The sequence below is a fragment of the Gopherus evgoodei genome, chromosome 11 (assembly GCF_007399415.2).
Source record: "Gopherus evgoodei ecotype Sinaloan lineage chromosome 11, rGopEvg1_v1.p, whole genome shotgun sequence".
In the NCBI taxonomy this organism is placed as follows: domain Eukaryota; kingdom Metazoa; phylum Chordata; order Testudines; family Testudinidae; genus Gopherus; species Gopherus evgoodei.
The window spans coordinates 5,071,534-5,092,037 of record NC_044332.1 but is presented as its reverse complement, the minus strand read 5'-3'; the positions used below and the strand labels follow the sequence as shown (position 1 = coordinate 5,092,037).

Here is a 20,504-nt window from a genome sequence, read left to right as displayed (position 1 = left end):
GACTGAACCATTTTTGCTCTAACTTTCAAAAACCACTCGCTTATGGGCAGAGATCATTTCTGGAAAATTTCATCCACAAAAGATCAAAATGTCAGTTAGTAATGAGCAACTGAAAACAAGGGGATGTAACAGCAACTGTTATGCAATCTTCAGTATAGCGGGTTACAATCAATGTCCTATTGTAACCTAGTACATACATAACTGATAACATTTCCCTCTGGAAACATAAACAGAAGTAGTTGATGGTATCTGAGGCAACATCAAATAATTCAAGACTAATCACACTAAAATTTTTGGAGTAAAGAAACGGATATCATGGAGAAATGAATTTCGCACCTTAGGACCCAACAGATGACACTGACTTAAAAGAGGATAGTGGTATTCCTAAATAGCAGCTGATTGTAGATATCCATTGGTCCAGCAGGACCAATCAAGCAATAGATTTTATCAACGCGCTTGAATATAAACAATTAACATAATTAGAGAGTCATTGCGAGGATTAACTCTTGACTGCTCATAGCAATCATATTACACAAACTATTACTGATGTTCATCCTTCAGCTTCCAGGGTCAGAAACCAAACTGCTGCTATAGTATCATCACCATAATAAATCATCATCTATGTGCCAGGATTTCCCAATATTTTGAAGTGATATGATTGTACTCACGTTGCCACCTTGTTCAGCTCTCAGAACTCTGAGGAATGGCAACTAACTAAGAAAGTGGTTAGTTTAGTCCTGATAAAAACTCCACTCCAGCAGAGTGTTTTACATTGCAGTTCTCACCTGTACCACTTACAAACTGATACTGTGTGAAATTACACACCTCTTCCTCACGAGCTATATGGCCCCAATTCAGGAAAGCGCACATGCTTAAATCCCATTAATTTCTTTGACTAGTCACATTCTTAAAAGTTAAATACATATTTAAGTGTTTTGCTAAATGAAGGTCTATATTACCTTTATATCTCATATGAAAAAAGAATCCAGCACATTTTGGATACAATCAGCTGCTATTTAGGAAAACATATATATATATAAAACCTATATTTTTATATATACATTTCTGAATTCTGTATACTAAGCTATTACCTTCATGATGATCCTCATTCATTTCACAGTGGGGAGATGTAGTTATCCCACACAGGTAATGGGAAGATTTGAAGAGGTAGTGCAGAAAATTGAAAGGAATAATGTAAAGGGGTTTTTTAAAGAGTTTATTCACGGAACAATTGACAGAGCAAGGAGACCTAATCATAATGTATGTATTGTTTGAAACCACAATTTACTTTAATAGGGTTTTTAGCATTACCTTACCCACTTGTCAGGGCATTATAAGGACTAGTTAATATTGTAAAATACTTTGAGTCATATAGCACTAAAACCCATTACAATTCAGATCAACACACACAATGATAAAATTTTCCTGTTTCCCATGGCAGCTCTTAGTAACATTGCAAAGAACTGCAGTATCACAAAAGTGATCAGAAAATGTACCTAAGATTCAGCTACAATTTATTCAGTAGAAACCAATGAGGTTCCCATGAGATAAAATTTCATCTGAACTTCAATATAAATTGCCATTACTGTGAATCAATACCACACTTGGCATTCCTGTCTGAAGTATATTACTTAGACTAATGTTTCAAACATTTTAAAACTTACATGTGCTGTGAGTTACCAACTGAAGCATACTGTTTTTTACACTGCTATCTATTACCTGACATAAAAGGTAAAAACAAACATGTCTGCTTGGAAGCAAGTCTAAGGATTTTTCTTTGTAAAACCAGCAGAGGGTGCTGAAGGCATGTGAACAATAAATGCATCTTAAATTAGCAGCAGCATCACTTAAAAAGATATTTTGATGTCAAAATCTGGACCTCAATTTCACCTGGACATGGTGGAGAACATATCCCCCTCTATATTCACAATGGGGAGATGGTTCACTTTTGGTTGCAGGAGCAGCAGCAGGGCACACACTAGCATTTTAGGGAGATTTCCTAGTGAATCGGTAGCAGAAACCAGTCAGATATAATCGACACCATAACATTAAAAAGGACACTGTCACCTTGACGTGGGGCTAAGAGTGATGCCCTTTATTAATTACCCTTGGCTCCTGCCTCTCTACCTTCCAGCGCTGCTATCATTAAAATTCCCCCCTCCTTCTCTATGCTGCTCTGGGAAAGACCTATACAAAACTTCTAGCACTGACCACCACGCTGTAAGGGAAAACACTGAAAATGGCACACCAAGCAAAGAAATCTTGAATAAATATTTTTGCCCCCTAACCTTTCTCTTACAGTAATCTTAGGTGTTAAAACATTGTGAAATGTTTAAGTTGACAACGTCCCTTTAAGCGATTCACTTCCCTTTTTGACTGCAGCTTCTTCTGTTCACCCTAGGATTTTTTTCCCATCTACTTCCCCCTTTTATCTGTCACCTGCTTCCGCCTTATTGCGTTGTTACTATTCTTTCCCCTCCATGTTCCTCCTACTTCCTGGGCTTCACAATGAACAGCTTTGGTTTCAGAGTTTGCAATCAGGCATTGGGCTGTCAAGCCGCTCCCTGTCCCCAGGCAGTGTCTTAATTGGCAAAAAGACAAGGTGAGGAAGCAATGAAGCCCTAGATCAGCACTAAACCACCCCCAACTTCTCACACTGCTGCAGGCTAGAGGGGAACGGGAGTCAAACCACAGCTGAAAACACTGAGGAGAGGGGGAATAAGTACCTAACATTCAGGAGAAGATCTGAAATTGCGCCCACCTTCAGTGCTCGCCTGTCTTGCAATAGCCTATTGCTGTTCTAGCACTGTTGCTGCAGGATAGCTTTTTCCTAAATGGGGTGAAGTAGAATTGTGGGGTTTCTTTTTAAGTGACACAAAACGCAAGTGAGTGTGCAGCAAATCTAAAATAACGAGGATTGAGGTCTGGTCTGTATATGACAACCTTCATTTTTTATAAATATTTATAGTGGAATGATTGCCAAGTCTTACTTTCTCTTGTTTTGTTTGTGATTTAAGGGCAACAAAGGACTGGTCTATTCTGGATCTTTAGGCAATTTGAGTCCCATCCTAATTTAGGTCATGATCCTGCAAATACTTCTGCATGTACCCAATTCAGAGCATGAAACCTAACTGGCCAGAGTTAGGAACACTTTAAACTACCCCAGAGGTTCAGAACAGCCATTTTCTGTTAACATCTGGAATGTACTGCATTTTACCAACCAAGTGCCTGGAAATATCAGTTATGCCCCCTAAAAGGTTAGTATGAAAGGAAATAGATCAAGTTAACTATGTTTGTCTTTAAAAAGAAGTTCGAATACAAAATTGTCACTCTAAAGACACTTTCAGACAGGTAATCAGCCAAAGATAACAGAATATGAAGACAGCAACTAGAATACTGGTATCATCTTAGAGATGTTATAATCAAGACTGCACTTACCCTGAGTTCCCACTAGTACCATTGGGATTTCATTAGTGTTACGATAGTTAGCCATACGACTGTAGTAGTGGTAAACTGTCTGGAAGCTTATTTCGTCTTCCAAGCTGAAGACAAATATAACAGCATCGACCCACATGGCAAACTATAGAGGGGGAAAAAAAGAGGGAGGGGGCAGGAGAGAGATATTCAGTGGGAAAGCACTGAGGAATAGTCAATAAAATTAGTGGGATTATCCTGTGTTGAAGGGAGAGGAGAAAGAATGCTGCATTCGAGAAAGCTAACCATTAACATTATGAACTCCGAACTTGCTTTTTCATTTTACAGGGAGTTTGGTGCATATGGTGAGGGATTGATACACATATTAAAATATTGGCTTGAATCAGAAAGAATCTGGGAGACAAAATGTATGCTATTAATTCCGGGTATATTCTAAGTAGTAACCGATTTTTGTTACATAGAAAAATTGGTAATGAAATGAGTTTGCCTCTGCACTTGTGAACGAAAGGAATATTTGAAAACTAGTATCTAGAAATGAAAGGTTAGTGCAAAAAACTATTACGCTACTTTCCGTTCATCATATATATATTTCTTAACTAACATCAGCACTGACATTAAAAGCACAACACTACATTCAAGGGTTTACAAGTTTACCCACTAAATATCAGATTTGAGCAAAATCTCAAACACTGCTTGCATTTCTTTTATATTCTAAAACTCAAATTTTAAGATAGCTGAATTTGCAAATGCCATAATTATAGAAGTTTAAGGAAAATGATTATGCCTTAAGGTTTTGTAGTGAGAAAGTGAACTGGTTTTCCTGGGTGTCGTAAATCTACTAAAGGAGAGGCACTTCTGTGCCCAGGTAAGGCTTAAAACAACCATAGCTGCAGGGGAAATTTCATATCACAAATACTGGTTAGAAATATTAAAAGAAACTAACGAGGCAGCAAATTCATCTTGGTTACAGATTGCCAGAGGATTTCTTAAGCTAATAAATAGCATGTGTTTATAAATGAGTCCATTCCAAGACTAAAATTTCCATCAATAATACAAAGCTAACCAGCTGCAACCTTAAACAAGACATTATCTTTCCATAATTATTAGTCGTATTACTATCATACTTACAGAACCAATCAAGGCCAGGGCCCCACTGTATATATACACAGCAAAAGATGCTATGAAAAGAGCAGACAAGGCAAAAAATAACATCACCTACTTCTTATCTAGCACTTTTCATCAGTAGATCTCAAGCAGGTCAATATCACTATCACCATTTTACAGATGAGGAAATGGAGGCACAGAGGTAAGGTGACTTACCCAAGATCATCAAGCAGCCCTGTGTCTGAGCAGGAATAGTACACAAGTTTCCTAATCTCCAGTCCAATGCTCTATCCATGGACAACACTGCCTCTATGCTCTCCATAACTAGCATATTTTATGTTTACATCCGTGTGTTATGCATTATTGTTCTCCTGTTCTCCACTGTTACTTCAGTACTGCTAACTCTTGCAATTTTAAGTTTGTAACGCTTCACATCTTTTAAAAGTATCTATTCCTAGGATCATGTGATTATCCCTCTTTACATTTAAAAGTTACTAACTTTCACAGTTGTGCAAAAAAGGTTGAAAACCCTCAAGGCTCAACGCACAGAAAGAAAATAGGAATCCACAGGTTATTTTTGGGGTGCATGTTTCATTATTTCTATTAAAAGAATTTACACAAATTAAATGATTATGTACCATCTGAACACTAACACACAAGGACGTCTTTTCATGTAGGATCAAGGTGTAAGAACAGCAAAAACAAATCTTTGCAGTTCTCAAGACAGATACTTAATGAACCAACTCCTTACAATGTATTGCCAATGCTGTATTGTGCTAATACACAATATATGGCAGGAAATGTTCAACGCGGTCAATGTGTGTGAGCTGAACTGTTCTCAACACTGGAAGCCTAATGAAAAGCATGAGAGAGATATAAAAAACTGGAGAAAGTCTAGCTGGTGGATTTTAATGTATAATTAATCTCATGCCATAGAATCAATTGTATTCTGTCTAGAATTCTTGCTTGCAGCACTGATTTTCTTAAAGAATAATTTATGAGACTAATGGTTTCTGTAGAACGTATTGAAATTTCTTGGAACTAGTGTACAATGATGGAAAGGCATTCCATCTATTAACGGTTATGAGATACACCAAAGGAGACTATTTAAAATAGTTCCCTTCAGTCACTCTGTGTGTGTGTGTGTGTGTGTGTGTGTGTGTGTGTGTGTGTGTGTGTGTGTGTGTGTGTGTGTGTGTGTACAGAGAACTAATTTACACATCCTCTTAAGTAATTTAATGTTATGAAAGTGCCATGTTAACAGTACTGGAAAAAGACGGTTACTCACCTTTGTAACTGTTGTTCTTCGAGATGTATTGCTCATATCCATTCCAGTTAGGTGTGCGCGCACCACGTGCACGTTTGTCCGAAGATTTTTTACCTTAGCAACACTCGGTGGGTCGGCTGGGCGCCCCCTGGAGTGGTGCCACCATGGCGCTGGATATATACCCCTGCCGACCCAACCGCCCCTCAGTTCCTTCTTGCCGACTACTCTGACAGTGGGGTAGGGGGGCAGGTTTGGAATGGATATGAGCAACACATCTTGAAGAACAGTTACAAAGATGAGTAACCGTCTTTCCTTCTTCGAGTGATTGCTCATATCCATTCCAGTTAGGTGATTCCCAAGCCTTACCTAGGCGGTGGGGTCAGGGTGAGATGTGGCAGAAAAACTGCTGAGCCAAAGGCTGCATCATCTCTAGACTGTTGAACCAGAGCATAATGCGAAGCAAAGGTGTGGACCGAGGACCAGGTAGTTGCGCGACGTATTTCCTGGATTGGTACATGGGCCAGGACGGCAGCAGATGAAGCCTGAGCCCTGGTAGAATGTGTAGTGAGATGGCCCGAGGGAACATGAGCCAAGTCATAGCAAGTGCGTATGCACGCCGTCACCCAAGAGAAGATCCTCTGGGAGGAGACAGGTAGGCCCTTCATTCGGTCTGCCACTGCGACAAAGAGATGGGGCGATTTACGAAAGGGCTTCGTCCATTCAATATAAAATGCGAGCGCCCTACGGACATCTAGGGAGTGTAACTGTTGTTCCTGTCGTGAAGAGTGCGGCTTCAGGAAGAAGACCGGAAGGAAGATGTCCTGATTGGTATGGAAGGACAGTACCACTTTAGGGAGGAACGCTGGTATGGAAGGCAGATACCGCTTTAGTGGTCGCAACTGCACCTTGTCCTTGTGAAACACAGTATACGGTGGGTCCACCGTGAGCACCTGAAGCTCGGAGACTCGTCTGGCCAATGTAATGGCTACGAGGAAAACTGTCTTCCAGGACAGGTATAGCAGCGAGCAAGTTGCCAACGGCTCGAATGGTGGAGACATAAGTCTGTTTAAGACTAGGCTGAGGTCCTAGGTAGGGGCAGGGCGGCGTACTTGGGGGTATAGGTGCTCCAAGCCCTTGAGGAACCTGGAAACCATTGGGTGTGAAAACATGGGGCGGCCATTTTCTCCTGGGTGGAAGGTAGAAATGGCTGCCAAGTGCACCCGCAAAGATGATACCGCTAGGCCCTGTTGTTTGAGAGACCAGAGGTAGTCCAGGATGGTGGGGATTGAGACCTCGATGGGAGTAACATTTTGCGTTTCGCACCAGCAGGAGAAATGCTTCCACTTGGCCAGATACATAGACCGGGTGGAAGGTTTGCTGCTACCCAGGAGTACTTGTTGCACTGGGGCAGAGCAACATAACTCTGACTGGGTTAACCACACAGGAGCCATGCTGTGAGGTGAAGGGACTGCAGGTCTGGGTGGTGAAGTCTGCCGTGGTCCTGAGTTATCAGGTCTGGATGACGAGGCAGGGTGATTGGGTTGGCTATCGACAGGTCGAGCAACATGGTGTATCAGTTTTGCCTGGGCCACGCAGAGGCGATCATGATCAGGCAAGCCCTGTCCCTGTGGAGCTTTAGGAGGACCTTGTGAACCAACGGGAATGGTGGAAAGGCATAAAGTAGATGGCTCTTCCACAGAATCAGGAAGGCGTCCGAGATCGAACTCTGGGAGAGACCTTGGAAGGAGCAGAACCTCTGGCATTTCCTGTTCTCACAGGAAGCAAAGAGGTCTATGTGGGGAAATCCCCACTTCTGGAAGACAGAATGTATTATGTATGGACGAATTGACCACTCGTGAGACAGGAAGGATCTGCTGAGTTGATCTGCCAGAGTGTTCCGAACTCCTGGGAGAAAGGATGCTACCAGGTCTATCGAGTGGGCTATGCAAAAGTCCCATAGTTGTATAGCCTCCCGACAAAGGGGGGATGATCGTATCCCTCCCTGCTTGTTTATGTAGTACATGGCCGTCGTGTTGTCTGTAAACACTGAGACACAATGGCCCTGTAGATGTTGCTGGAACGCCTGGCACACCAGGCGGACTGCTCTTAGCTCCCGGACATTCATGTGTAGCGCCAGCTCCTGAGACAACCAAAGGCCTTGAGTGCGAAGATGTCTGAGGTGAGCACCCCAGCCGAGAGATGACAAGTCCGTCGTCAGGGACACGGAGGGCTGTGGCGGATGGAACGACAGTCCTGCACACACCAGGGAGGGCGTCAGCCACCAGTTGAGGGAGCCTAGGATGCTCGGGGGAATGGTGACTACCATGTCTATGGCATCCCTGCCTGGGCGGTAAACCGAGGTGAGCCAAGTTTGAAGGGGACGCAGACATAGTCTGGCGTGCTTGGTCATGAACGTGCAGGCAGCCATGTGACCAAGGAGGCCAAAGCAAGTGCGAGCCGAAGTTGTCGGGAAGTTTTGAAGGCTTTGTATAATCGATACTATTGCTTGAAATCGGGGTTGTGGTAAATTGGTCCTTGCGAGATTAGAGTCCAGGATGGCCCCAATGAACTCTATTCTTTGTGTGGGCACTACAGTAGATTTCTCCAGGTTGATGATTAGGCCTAGTCGTATGAAGAGGTCCTTGACTACGCCCACATGATTGGTGACTTGGGCCTCATAGGTCCCCCAAATGAGCCAATTGTCGAGGTACCGGAAGACGCATTTGACGCTGACAGAGGGAGGCAGTGACTACAGCCGTGCACTTCATGGATACCCGAGGGGCTGAAGAGAGGCCAAACGGAAAGACCATAAACTGAAAATGCTGATGGTTGACCACAAACCAGAGGTACCGTCTGTGTGGAGGGTAAATGGCAATGTGGAAATATGCATCCTTCATGTTGAGGGCGGCATACCAGCCTCCGGATCCAAAGATGGGATGATTGTCCCCAGGGATACCATGCAAAACTTCAACTTGTTCATGAACTTGTTCAGTCCTCACAGGTCTAGGATAGGCCTGAGGCCTCCTTTCGCCTTGGGGATTAGGAAATACCGGGAATAGAACCCCTTGCCCCTTAAGTCCTCTGGTACCTCCTCTATAGCTCCCATGGCAAGGAGCGTCCGTACTTCTTGCAAGAGGAATTGCTCGTGAGAGGGGTCCCTGAAGAGGGACGAGGAGGGGGGTTGGGAGGGAGGGAGTGAAATAAACTGGAGGTGGTATCCGAATTCTACTGTGCGTAGGACTCAACAATCTGAGGTTAACTGGGTCCACGCAGGGAGGAAAGGGGAAAGGCAGTTGTAAAACTGAAGAGGATCCTGAGAGACAACTGATACATCGTCCTCAGGCGCACCTTCAAAAGTTTGGTTTGGATCTCGTCGTTGGCTTGGAGGGACCGTTATTGTGACCCCCTTGGGGTCCAAACTGCCATCTGCAGTTGCCTCGACCTCGCCTTCTGCCGAAGTCCTGTCTTGATCTAGGCAGGGAGTAAGGGCGTTGAGGTTGGGTGCGGAAGGATCTTCGTTGAGTCTGTGGTATATGCATCCAGAGCGAACGCATAATCACTCAATTGTCTTTTAGACTCTGTAGCCTAGGGTCCGTCTTCTCGGAGAATAGACCCTGGCCATTGAATGGCAAGTCTTGGATAGTGTGCTGAAGTTCAGCTGGCAGGCCTGACACCTGGAGCCATGATATATGCCTCATGGCGATTCCAGAGGCCACAGTTCTGGCTGCCGAATCGGCAGCGTCTAGCGAGGCCTGGAGAGAGGTTCTCGCAACCTTCTTTCCTTTTCCTTCCTCCAATAGTGCCTTAAATTCTTGGCAGGAGTCTTGCGGGACCAGCTCTATGAATTTTCCTACCGCTTCCCAGGTGTTGTAATTATACCTGCTAAGTAGGGCTTGCTGGTTTGCTACCCTGAGTTGGAGGCCCCCCCCCCCCCCCGCGGAGTAGATTTTACGGCCCAACAAATCCATATGCCTAGCCTCCTTGGATTTTGGGGCAGGGGCTTGCTGGCCATGGCGCTCCCGTTCATTTACGGATTGTACAACCAGTGAGCAGGGTGCCTGTATAAGTAGTCGTACCCCTTAGAGGGCACCATGTACTTCCGTTCCACTCCTCTGGCCGTGGGCAGAATAGATGCCAGGGATTGCCAGATGGTATCTGTCTTAGCTTGAATCGACCGAATGAAAGGTAAGACCACTCGAGTTGGTGCATCCACTGACAATATATCTACCACGGGGTCCTCAACCTCCGGGGTCTTCCTCCACCTGCAGGTTTATATTCAGGGCAATGCGCCTCTGGAGGTCCTGGTGTGCCCTGAGGTCAATTGGAGGCAGGCCCGATGAGGATGTCCACGCTACTGCTTCATCCGGGGAAGAGGAAGACGAAAGGCCCCAAAAGAGTGAGTCCTGCATGATCTCCTGATCGTGGGGGACGTCAGGGACTGGTTGGACCTGAGGGTCCGGAGCGTGGGTGGAAGCTTCCTCTGTACCTGCAGGAGGGGGGCGGCTGACAGTGGCCTCTGGCAACCGGTGCTCCGATGGAACGGAGTGTGATGTCATGGCGGGTCCACCTTGGGTTTGGTGATATGCCCAAGGTGTCCAGAAGGAACACTGGTGAGGTCCTGGTCTGGGCCATGGGTCTCTTGGAAGACTCGGCTGTGTGTATCCGAATCGCGGTCGTGTGCATAGAAGGCACTGTCCGCGTGTGATGATACCGATGTATGGCGAGACAGCCACAGAGGAGCTGAAACCATTTGGGAAGGGTCTCTGCATCTGGTTGATTTGTCTCCATGCAGCACCGGAGAACGGTACCGGGCGCCGTACCGGTACCAGGAATGAGACCAGGACCTACGACCGGAGCGGTGCTGGGAGGTCGACCGGGACCTCGAAGCTCTACGTTGAGAGCAGCTGTGAGAAGTGCGGTGCCATGAGCTGGATCGGTGCAGAACGTATCGGGTTGGCGAGTGCTATCTCGAATGGTGCCGCGAGTACGAACGGTACCGGGACTGCGAGCGGCGTCGGGACCTGGATCGGTGACAGGACCGAGAGTGCCGGTGGGATCTCGATCGTGACGGGTGCCTTTCAGCGGTGCCAAGCAAGGATGGTCTCATGAGAGAAGGCTTGCCCACTGATTGAATAACCCGCACTGGCGGTGCCGGGGGTTGAGGTAGTGCAGGCTCTGTCAGGGCAATCAGTTCCCTTGCCGTAGAGAATGCCTCCAGCATGGAGGGAACAATAAGCTCAACCACGGCGCGTGCCAGGGAGCTGTCAGCCATCAGACTCAACGGCTCTTGCGAGGCCGGAATCAACGGCGCTGAAGTTGTCGGTGCCGCGGCAGTTGTCGGTGCCGGGCAGTCCGACTTAGGCAGGTCCTCTGACTGCGACGTAGACACGGGAATCGCAGGAGTCTTGTGCCTCTTGACTCGTGGGGAGAGAGAGCGGTGCCGGGCAGGCTTCTGGGCCAGCGACAGTTGGTGCCGAGGGGCCATCGCGGTGCCAGTGCGCTCCGGTGCTGAAGATGCACTTGTCCCCACTGCAGAATGTCTGGTGCCAAGGGCGGAGGAGTAAGGGCTGCCTCCATCAGGAGCTGTTTGAGACTAAAGTCCCGCTCCTTTTTCATCCGCGGCTTGAAAGCCTTGCAGATGCAGCACTTGTCTGCGAGGTGGGATTTCCCCAGGCACTTAAGGCAGGAGTTGTGAGGATCTCCTGTCAGCACTGGCTTGTGACAAGCCGAGCACGGTTTGAAACTCAGTGAACCGGGCATGGGCCCCGGCACCGGGTGAGGGGAAAGGGCTAATCCCCAACCCCTCTTAACTATATATAATAACTACGTTAAAGAACTAATAAAACTAAGTAGAAATATAGAAAATTGAACTATATACAGAATAACGATGAAAGAACTACGAGAAGCTAGGGAGGTGGAGATCAGCTAAGCCGCGCTCCACTGTTCCAATGACCGACACGGTCAGTAAGAAGGAACTGAGGAGCGGTTGGGTCGGCAGGGGTATATATCCGGCGTCATGGCGTTGCCACTCCAGGGGGCGCCCAGCCAACCCACCGAGTGTTGCTAGGGTAAAAATCTTCCGACAAACGTGCACTTGGTGTGCGCACACCTAACTGGAATGGATATGAGCAATCACTCGAAGAACTGAAGTCTTTGAAAAACAGCAAAAGCAATGGCAAATTCAAGCTTCCCTTTCATTTCCTCACCAGCGTTCAACTCCCACTGTGGCAGAGAACAGCAGTCTGGGCAGAGAGGACAGTTCAATTTCAAATGCATTCAGTGTCTTGAATGGCACCAAAGACATCCATTTTTATTTTTTTTAATTAAGGTGAACACTTGTTCAAATGAGGCCAAAAAAAAAAAAATTACACTAGTAACCTATAACGTGCATCCCAGAACAAGTATCATGAGCCATCCAAATCCCTCATACCTATTGTGTGGTGTTTTATCATAGGAGACTTGAACAGTTTTGTGGTAGGCCCGGAAGAACTAAAATCATGGCTGGTGACCAATGGAAATGGCGATTTACTCACAACTGGAATGTTTTAAAAAGGATGAGGATGAAAAACAGACTACCACCAACTGACCAGTAGTATATATTTCACTCTGATTTCATCCTTAAAATGAGATTTTTTAAACTGTTTATGTATTAATTTGGCACAGAAAAATGTAAAGCAAAAAGCAGTGACTGTCCTTTACTATACCTTTATCATGAATTTTCCTACTTTTGTTTAGTCTAGAATATAAACTCTCATTTTTGAGGGCATAACCCAAACTCCAAATCGAGAGGTTAGAAAAGAAAGTTCTCTACAGGCAATTTACCCCATAACTGCCAGCTTCAGGATTTTTCACCTTAATCTGAAGCTTCATGTATTAGACAAATGATCGGATCTGAAACACCAATTCCCAATTCCAAGTTCCCTTTTCTGCTAGAGGACTCAAATGGTGACATCACAATAAGCTGAAACGAGCAGTAGTTGGTACTTAAGAAAGAAGAGAATGTCAAGGGATTTAAGATTCACTTTAACTGAGGCAGTGTTTCCCAACTTATTTACCATTCTCGGCTCCATATGCACCCCAATGTGTGTTATGTGGGCTGCATCCAATACTATCCGTATGGCCCTGAGAATGTCACATGGGCTGCAGCTCTGTGCTAATTGGGCCACAGGTTGAGAACCGCTGAACCAAGAACTGGGAAGGCTGCAGCACAGGTTTCTGCCTATTGTGATGTCACATCCCTTTATTCCTCCAGTAAAAAGAATATCCCTAGAGAAGGGCAACAAAGGTGTGACAAGATTATGGCAATCAACAGATGGCTCAGGCAGTGGTGCTATAAGGAGGATTTTGGGATGCATGGCCACTGGGAAGCCTTCATGGACAAAGGACTGTTCTCTTGGGATGGACTTCACCTGAGAAAGGAGGGAAATAGACATCTAGGATGGAGGCTGGCACAACTCATTAAGAGAGCTTCAAACTAGGAATATGGGGGGAGATGGTTGGGAGATGTCCAGGTAATCTCCACGCCGGATTTTAACACTGAGAGGGAAGAAAACAAAGTAAGAAAGGATACAGCCGTAGGTAGGTAGAATGGACATAAGGAGGAAGGGTAGTATAGATACCAGTCTAATAGGTGATATTGGTGGTAGAATGTCTGTGCCTAAATGGGTAAAGAATGTCAGTGAAGCCAAATAGCAAAAATTCAGATGTTTGCACGCTCATGTGAGGAGCCTAGGTAACAAAATAGAGGAACTAGAGCTACCGGTGCAGGAAGTGAAACCGGATATTATAGGGATAACAGAAACATGGAGGAATAGTAGTCATGACTGGAGTACAGGTATTGAAGGGTATGTGTTGTTTAGGAAAGACAGAAATAAGGCAAAGATGGTGGAGTAGCATTGTATATCAACAATGAGGTAGACTGTAAAGAAATAAGAAGGGATGGAATAGATAAGACAGAGTCTGTCTGGGCAAAAATCACATTGGGAAAGCTACTAGAATCTCTCCTGAGATACTGCTTGGGGTGTATTACAGATCGCCGGAATCCGATCTGGATATGATAGAGACCTCTAGTCTTTTTAATGAAGTAAACACTAATGGGAATTGTGTGATCATGGGAGACTTTAACTTCCCAAATATAGACTGGAGGACAAGTGCTAGTAATAACAACAGGGCTCAGATTTTCCTGGATGCGATAGCTGATGGATTCTTTCACCAAGTAGTTGAAGAACCAACAAGAGGGGATGCCATTTTAGATTTGGTTTTGGTGAGTAGTGAGGACCTCACAGAAGAAATGGTTGTAGGGGACAACCTAAGTTCAAGTGATCATGAGCTAATTCAGTTCAAACTAGAGGAAGGATAAACAAAAACAAATCTGGACTAGGGTTTTTTTTATTTCAAAAAGGCTGAAACTTTAAAGAATTAAGGAAATTAGTTAGGAAAGTGGATTGGACAGAAAAACTTGGGGATCTAAAGGTGGAGGCGGCCTGGGATTACTTCAAGTCAACGTTTCAGAAACTATCAGAAGCCTGCAACCCAAGAAAGGGGAAAAAATTAACAGACAGTAGTTGTAGATCAAGCATGAGCAAGCATCTCAGAGAGGTGATTAAGAAAAAGCAGAAATCCTACAAGGAGTGGAAGATGCGAAGGATTAGCAAGGAAAGCTACCTTATTGAGGTCAGAACATGTAGGGATAAAGTTAGAAAGGCCAAAAGCCATCTAGACTTGAACCTTGTAAAGGGAATTAAAACCAATAGTAAAAGGTTCTATAGCCATATAAATAAGAAGAAAACAAAGAAAGAAGAAGTGGGACTGCTAAACACTGAGGATGGAGTGTAGGTTAAGGATAATCTAGGCATGGCCCAATATCTAAACGAATACTTTGCCTCAGTCTTTAATGAGGCTATTGAGATGCTTAGGGATAATGGTAGGATGACAAATGGGAATGAGGATATGGAGGTAGATATTACCACATCTGAGGTAGAAGCCAAACTCAAAGAGCTTAATGGGACGAAATCAGGGGGCCCAGATAATCTTCATCCAAGAATATTAAAGGAACTGGCTCATGAAATTGCAAGCCCATTACAAAAATTTTTAATCAATCAGTAAACTCAGGGGTTGTACCGTACGACTGGAGAATTGCTAACATAGTTCCTATCTTTAAGAAAGGGAAAAAAAGTGATCCGAGTAACTATAGGCCTGTTAGTTTGTCATCTGTAGTATGCAGGGTCTTGGAAAAAATTTTGAAGGAGAAAGTAGTTAAGGACATTGAGGTCAATGGTAATTGGGACAAAATACAACATGGTTTTACAAAAGGTAGATCATGCCAAACCAACCTGAGCTCCTTCTTTGAGAAGGTTAACAGACTTTTTAGACAAAGGAAACACAGTGGATCTAATTTACCTCGATTTCAGTAAGGCATCTGATACGGTTCCACATGGAGAATTATTAGTTAAATTGGAAAACATGGGGATCAATATGAAAATTGAAAGGTGGATAAGGAACTGGTTAAAGGGGAGACTACAATGGGTCATACTGAAAGGTGAACTGTCAGGCTGGAAAGAGGTTACCAATGGAGTTTCTCAGGGATCGGTTTTGGGACTAATCTTACTTAATCTTTTTATTACTGATCTTGGCACAAAAAGCGCGAATGTGCTAATAAAGTCTGCAGATGACACAAAGCTGAGAGGTATTGCTAATACAGAGAAGGTCTGGGATATACAGGAAGATCTGGATGACCTTGTAAACTGGAGTAATAGTAATAGGATGAAATTTAATAGTGAAAAGTGCAAGGTCATGCATTTAGGGATTAACCACAAGAATTTTGGTTATAAATTGGGGACACATAAGTTAGAAGTAACAGAGGAGGAGAAGGACCTCAGAGTACTGGTTGATCACAGGACGACTATGAGCAGCCAATGTGATATGGCTGTTAAAAAAGCTAGTGCGGTCTTGGGATGCATCAGATGAGATATTTCCAGTAAAGATAAGGAGGTGTTAGTACTGTTATACAAGGCATGGTGAGACCTCATCTGGAATAGTGTGTGCAGTTCTGGTCTTACATGTTTAAGAAGGATGAATTCAAACTGGAACAGGTACAGAGAAGGGCTACGAGGAAGATCCGAGAAATGGAAAACCTGTCTTATGAAAGGAGACTCACAGAGCTTGGCTTGTTTAGCCTAACCAAAAGAAGGCTGAGGGCAGATATGATTGCTCTTTATAAATATATCAAAGGGATAAATATCAGGGAGAGAGAGGAATTATTTAAGCTTAGTACCAATGTGGACACAAGAACAAATGGATATAAACTGGACACTAGGAAGTTTAGACTTGAAATTAGATGAAGGTTTCTAACCATCAGAGGAGCGAAATTCTAGAAAAGCCTTCCAAGGGGAGTAGTGGGGGCAAAAGACATATCTGGCTTCGAGACTAAGCTTGACAAAAGTTTATGGAGAGGATAGTATGATGGGATAGCTTAATTTTGGCAATTAATTGATCTTTGATTATTAGCAGGTAAATATGCCCAATGGTCTGTGATGGAATGGGATCTGAGCTACTACAGAGAATTCTCTCTCTGGGTGCTGGCTGGTGAGTCTTGCCCACATGCTAAGGGTTTAAGCGATTGCTATATTCGGGGTCAGGAAGGAATTTTGCTCCAGGTAAGACTGGCAGAGGCCCTGGAGGTTTTTCGCCTTCCTCTGCAGCGTGGGGCACGGGTCACTTGCTGGAGTATTCTCTGCACATTCAGGTCTTTAAACCATAATTTGAAGACTTCAATAACTCAGACATAGGTTAGGGGTTTGTTACAGGAGTGGGTGGGTGAGATTCTATGGCCCGCGTTGTGCAGGAGGTCAGACTAGATGACCATAATGGTCCCTTCTGACCTTAAAGTCTATGAGTAAAAACAACATAGAAAAACTCTTTAAAACCCAGAAAACTTTCTCATGCCATCATTATGAATTATAAAGGAGCAGTGAAGGTTACAAACAATATTTTCCTCCAGGTGTTCCACTTCTATTACAGAAATTATCAATATTACCACATATACTTGTTCATAAGCCAAATTTTTTTTTTTTAGTAAAAAAGGGAAGCGACAGAGAAGGGGGTCGGCTTATGAAGGAGTATAGAAAGGGAGAGGTGGACACAGTCCCTCCCCCAGATGGGAGCAAGGAGAGTCAGCATAGCCAGCAGAGACAGAAGAGAAGAGGCGGGGCCAGAGCCTCTCCACTTCTGGCCACGCTACTTCGCCCCCAGCCTCCAGCCAGGCCAGAGACATCCTTCCCTGACCCTCCCCAGATAAGGTGGGAAGGGATGGGATGGGGAGAGTGTGGGGCTCCTCGGTTAGGGTAATGTGGGGGGTGGTCACAGCGGTTACTCCCTTGACCCCCAGCTCCTCTCCCCCAACCCGTCCCTCAAAACAAAAAAACATTTCCCCACCAGTTGCTGTCCCGGCCCATCAGGGTTAGCAGCTGGTGCTCCGGGACATGTTGTTTACTTAGGTTTGTTTACCTCGAACATCTGCAAACCATCTCAGCCCACCAGCAGCTTATCCTGATGGCCCGGGAGTCAAAGTTTGCTAACCCCTGAATTACAGGGTTGGCTTATGAATGAGTCATAAAAATTTTCCATTTTTCCTTATCCATCTTGGGGGGCGGCAGGGGCGGGTGGGAAGAGAGGGTTTGGCTTATAAACCAGCTGGCTTATGATCGTAATTTGTCCAGAAACAGTAGTTCTATTTATTTGGTGAATTAGATATATTAAAAAAAAATTATTACAAAAATTCAGATCTTTTCTGTAACAATGTTACATGACCAAATTATAATTAAAATAACTTAAGAAGAGAGATTACTCATGTATACATACAGTTTGTTTCTGCAAAATACTGACTGGCAAACAGGAAGAAAAATGTACATTCTGATACGTATTATGACTTTTATGAAGTGTTTTGTTGGACACAAATTCTGATCATTTCAATCTAATATTTGGAATTTATCTGCCAAAGAACAGTTTTGTAACAGCACTAGATACAATGAAAATTGGGTGTCATGTCCTAAATTCTGCATCTATAACCACTGTGTGTGTAGTTGTTGTGAACACATTTCTCGGACAAGTTATTCACACTGAGTGTCAAGTAGTCTGGCTCTCTCTCTTACCTCAACACACACATTTACCTCACAAGATCCAGGTTGAATTAAGTAAGCATGTCTTTTGTTTGTAACTTCCCTTAATGGCTTCTCCTCTGAGTCTCCTTCATTCCCCTGCCTAACCTCTTCCCTTTTCCTTTGTCTGAACTTCTTCAAGGATGCTTTAATCCTCCCATGGCTAATGGGCAATAATGGGGCATTGAAACAGAAGCTGCTGATGCTGCTTGAAACACTCCATTCAGCTGTTGAGCAGCTCAGCAGCTCCTGCTGCTTATTCTTTGAAGCGGCTCCATCACTGAACAGCTGAGGGCAGTGAGGCCAGTAGATTCTATGGAGCAACCCTGCTAATAACCAGGTAAGAGGAGGCAGAGGGTGATCTGTCCTCATAGCCCCAGACACACTGACTGTAGCCAGAGTTTCACCATATGTACTAATGCCCATATGAGCACATGCTGACAAAATTTGTTAAACGTTTCAATTTGTATCAGCCGAGAATATAGGAACCAGAGAAAAATGACCGATTTGTCTCCTCTTCAGAGTTATCAAAATTCTGTGTGGAGTAGAACAGCCTTGTACGGGACAAAAGAAGTTAAATAAAACTTCGATAACCAAACAGGAAATGCATAAGATTACAATGGTGCCCTATTGAAGCCTGGAGAGCTAGAGAGAGCCTCACAACACTACAAGGAAGAAATAAGGTAGAAACAGCAGAGATGAGGCAGAATGAAGGAGAAGGACAGAGATGCCAAAGCAGACACTTCTAACACATTTCAGCATGAGAACGTCTGCTATGATAACAATATGAAAGGACTTCAAAGCATACTTCAATCATTTCCTTGAATATGAACGTTTAACAACAATATAAGGCAGTGTAGTTACCTGGTCAGTGAAGCAGCCTTGTAGCCCTGAATTGTGCATTGATGGGAGAGAAGTCCACATGTTCTACATTCCTCTAGTGTATCAGAGTGAAATTTACAACTTAGCCCCTTTTGTAGGTACAAATGAACTAGTTTTCACCAGAGAACGTTTACTATTGCCCCAAAGACCATCACTATTGATTAATCATATGTAATTTTAAAATACACACATCATTACATGTTCAAGTGTATGGAAATTCTCCCCTAAAAAGGTAGACTTAAATGACATCTCCATTTTCCTCAGGCTGTTGGAAAAGGTGGGGCAACAAGCCAGCTTTGCTTTCAGGTTAGGTGACCTGAGCAGACTGTGATATAGCTTGTTCACATCACTGCCTTCCTAGGAGTGCAATCAGTGCATTCTGTTTTGAGTTACATGAGCAAGTTTTAATCCATCACATTTATATTCTTAAACACATTTAACAACTTCCTATAAAAACATCAAGTTTTCTCAACCTACTGTCTTAATCCTTTGCACTTTTTCTTTTACCAAGTGAGACATAATTTCATTAAAGTTGTTACTCATTTTCATGATTTACAGTCTAGCCTATTAAAGCTGTAAATGCAATGCTCACCTGTGCCTCTGGAGGTCCCCCTTCATCTCTAATCAGCAGCAGATAGCTTTGTCCATCAACTACTATCTCTTTCTTGAATCTCCCACCTGTCACACAAAGTAACTCATTACACAAATGAAAAAATAAAACACAAACAAAGGCTTCACTTGTGGAAAATAACATTTCTAAGACTCTCACATAAGAATAATGTATTATGTATTAATTACAAATGTAGCTCAAATTTATCAAGTTTCATGGATGCAAGACTTATTTAAGAAAGCTAATTCAATTACATCTTTTTAAGGAGTTATATGTCTGAGTGAGAAGCATATTTCAAGGGCTCTATTCACATGCTGCTAAAGAAATAAGAGATTGCTAAAAATTTTGATAGCTAGTATATGAAGTCAAGTCATTTTGTCCACAATCCTGATGTGGTTTAAAATAGTAATTTTGGGAAATGCAAGTTTTGACAAAATGATATTAATCTGAAGTTACATACAATACTGAATTTTCACAATACCTCATATGCAAACTAATATAATTAAGCTACATTCACCCTTTATTTTTCCTCAAGAGAAGCCCAGTTCTTAAAAGTCAACATTTAACATTATGAAAATGGTATTCTCTACTCACAAGTCACAATTAGGGAAAGGATGCTGAAACACTACACACGTTAGACAGAAGAACTACAATGATGGCACCTCTGAGAGATGTACTAAACTATGAGAGAAGTGCTGTACCATTTACTAATAGGATGAATTAGAGACTTCTTTTGGGTTAGCGGCAAAATGGTAGAAGCTACAAAACCTTATCTGAAGCAAGAACTATTTCTGGGCTTCAAATACATATTTTGAAAGGAAAATGGAGTATTTAGTGCTTGTGAAGACCAAGGAACTGGCACTTCAGACTCTGACCTCTTCAACAGTCACAGATTAAATGAGGCATGCAGCGGCACGGAAAGTTTCCTCACCACTGCCCTGGTCAATGACTTCAAGTCTGACCTGCGGGTGAGATAGGGATTACCCTTCCCTTGGTTGAGAGGTATTTCAGGCACCGTGCTGTTTCTCATGACAGACTCCAGATAATGCCA

General features: G+C 43.7%; 1 protein-coding gene across 1 annotated transcript in view; it reads right to left on the bottom strand.

Moving 5' to 3' along the window:
- Positions 1 to 20,504, bottom strand: part of AGAP1 (ArfGAP with GTPase domain, ankyrin repeat and PH domain 1) — a 653,532-nt gene that overhangs the window by 354,675 nt on the left and 278,353 nt on the right. The window contains 2 exon segments of the mRNA XM_030579564.1: positions 3,439 to 3,580; positions 19,436 to 19,521. Coding sequence (XP_030435424.1) covers positions 3,439 to 3,580; positions 19,436 to 19,521 — 228 coding nt within the window.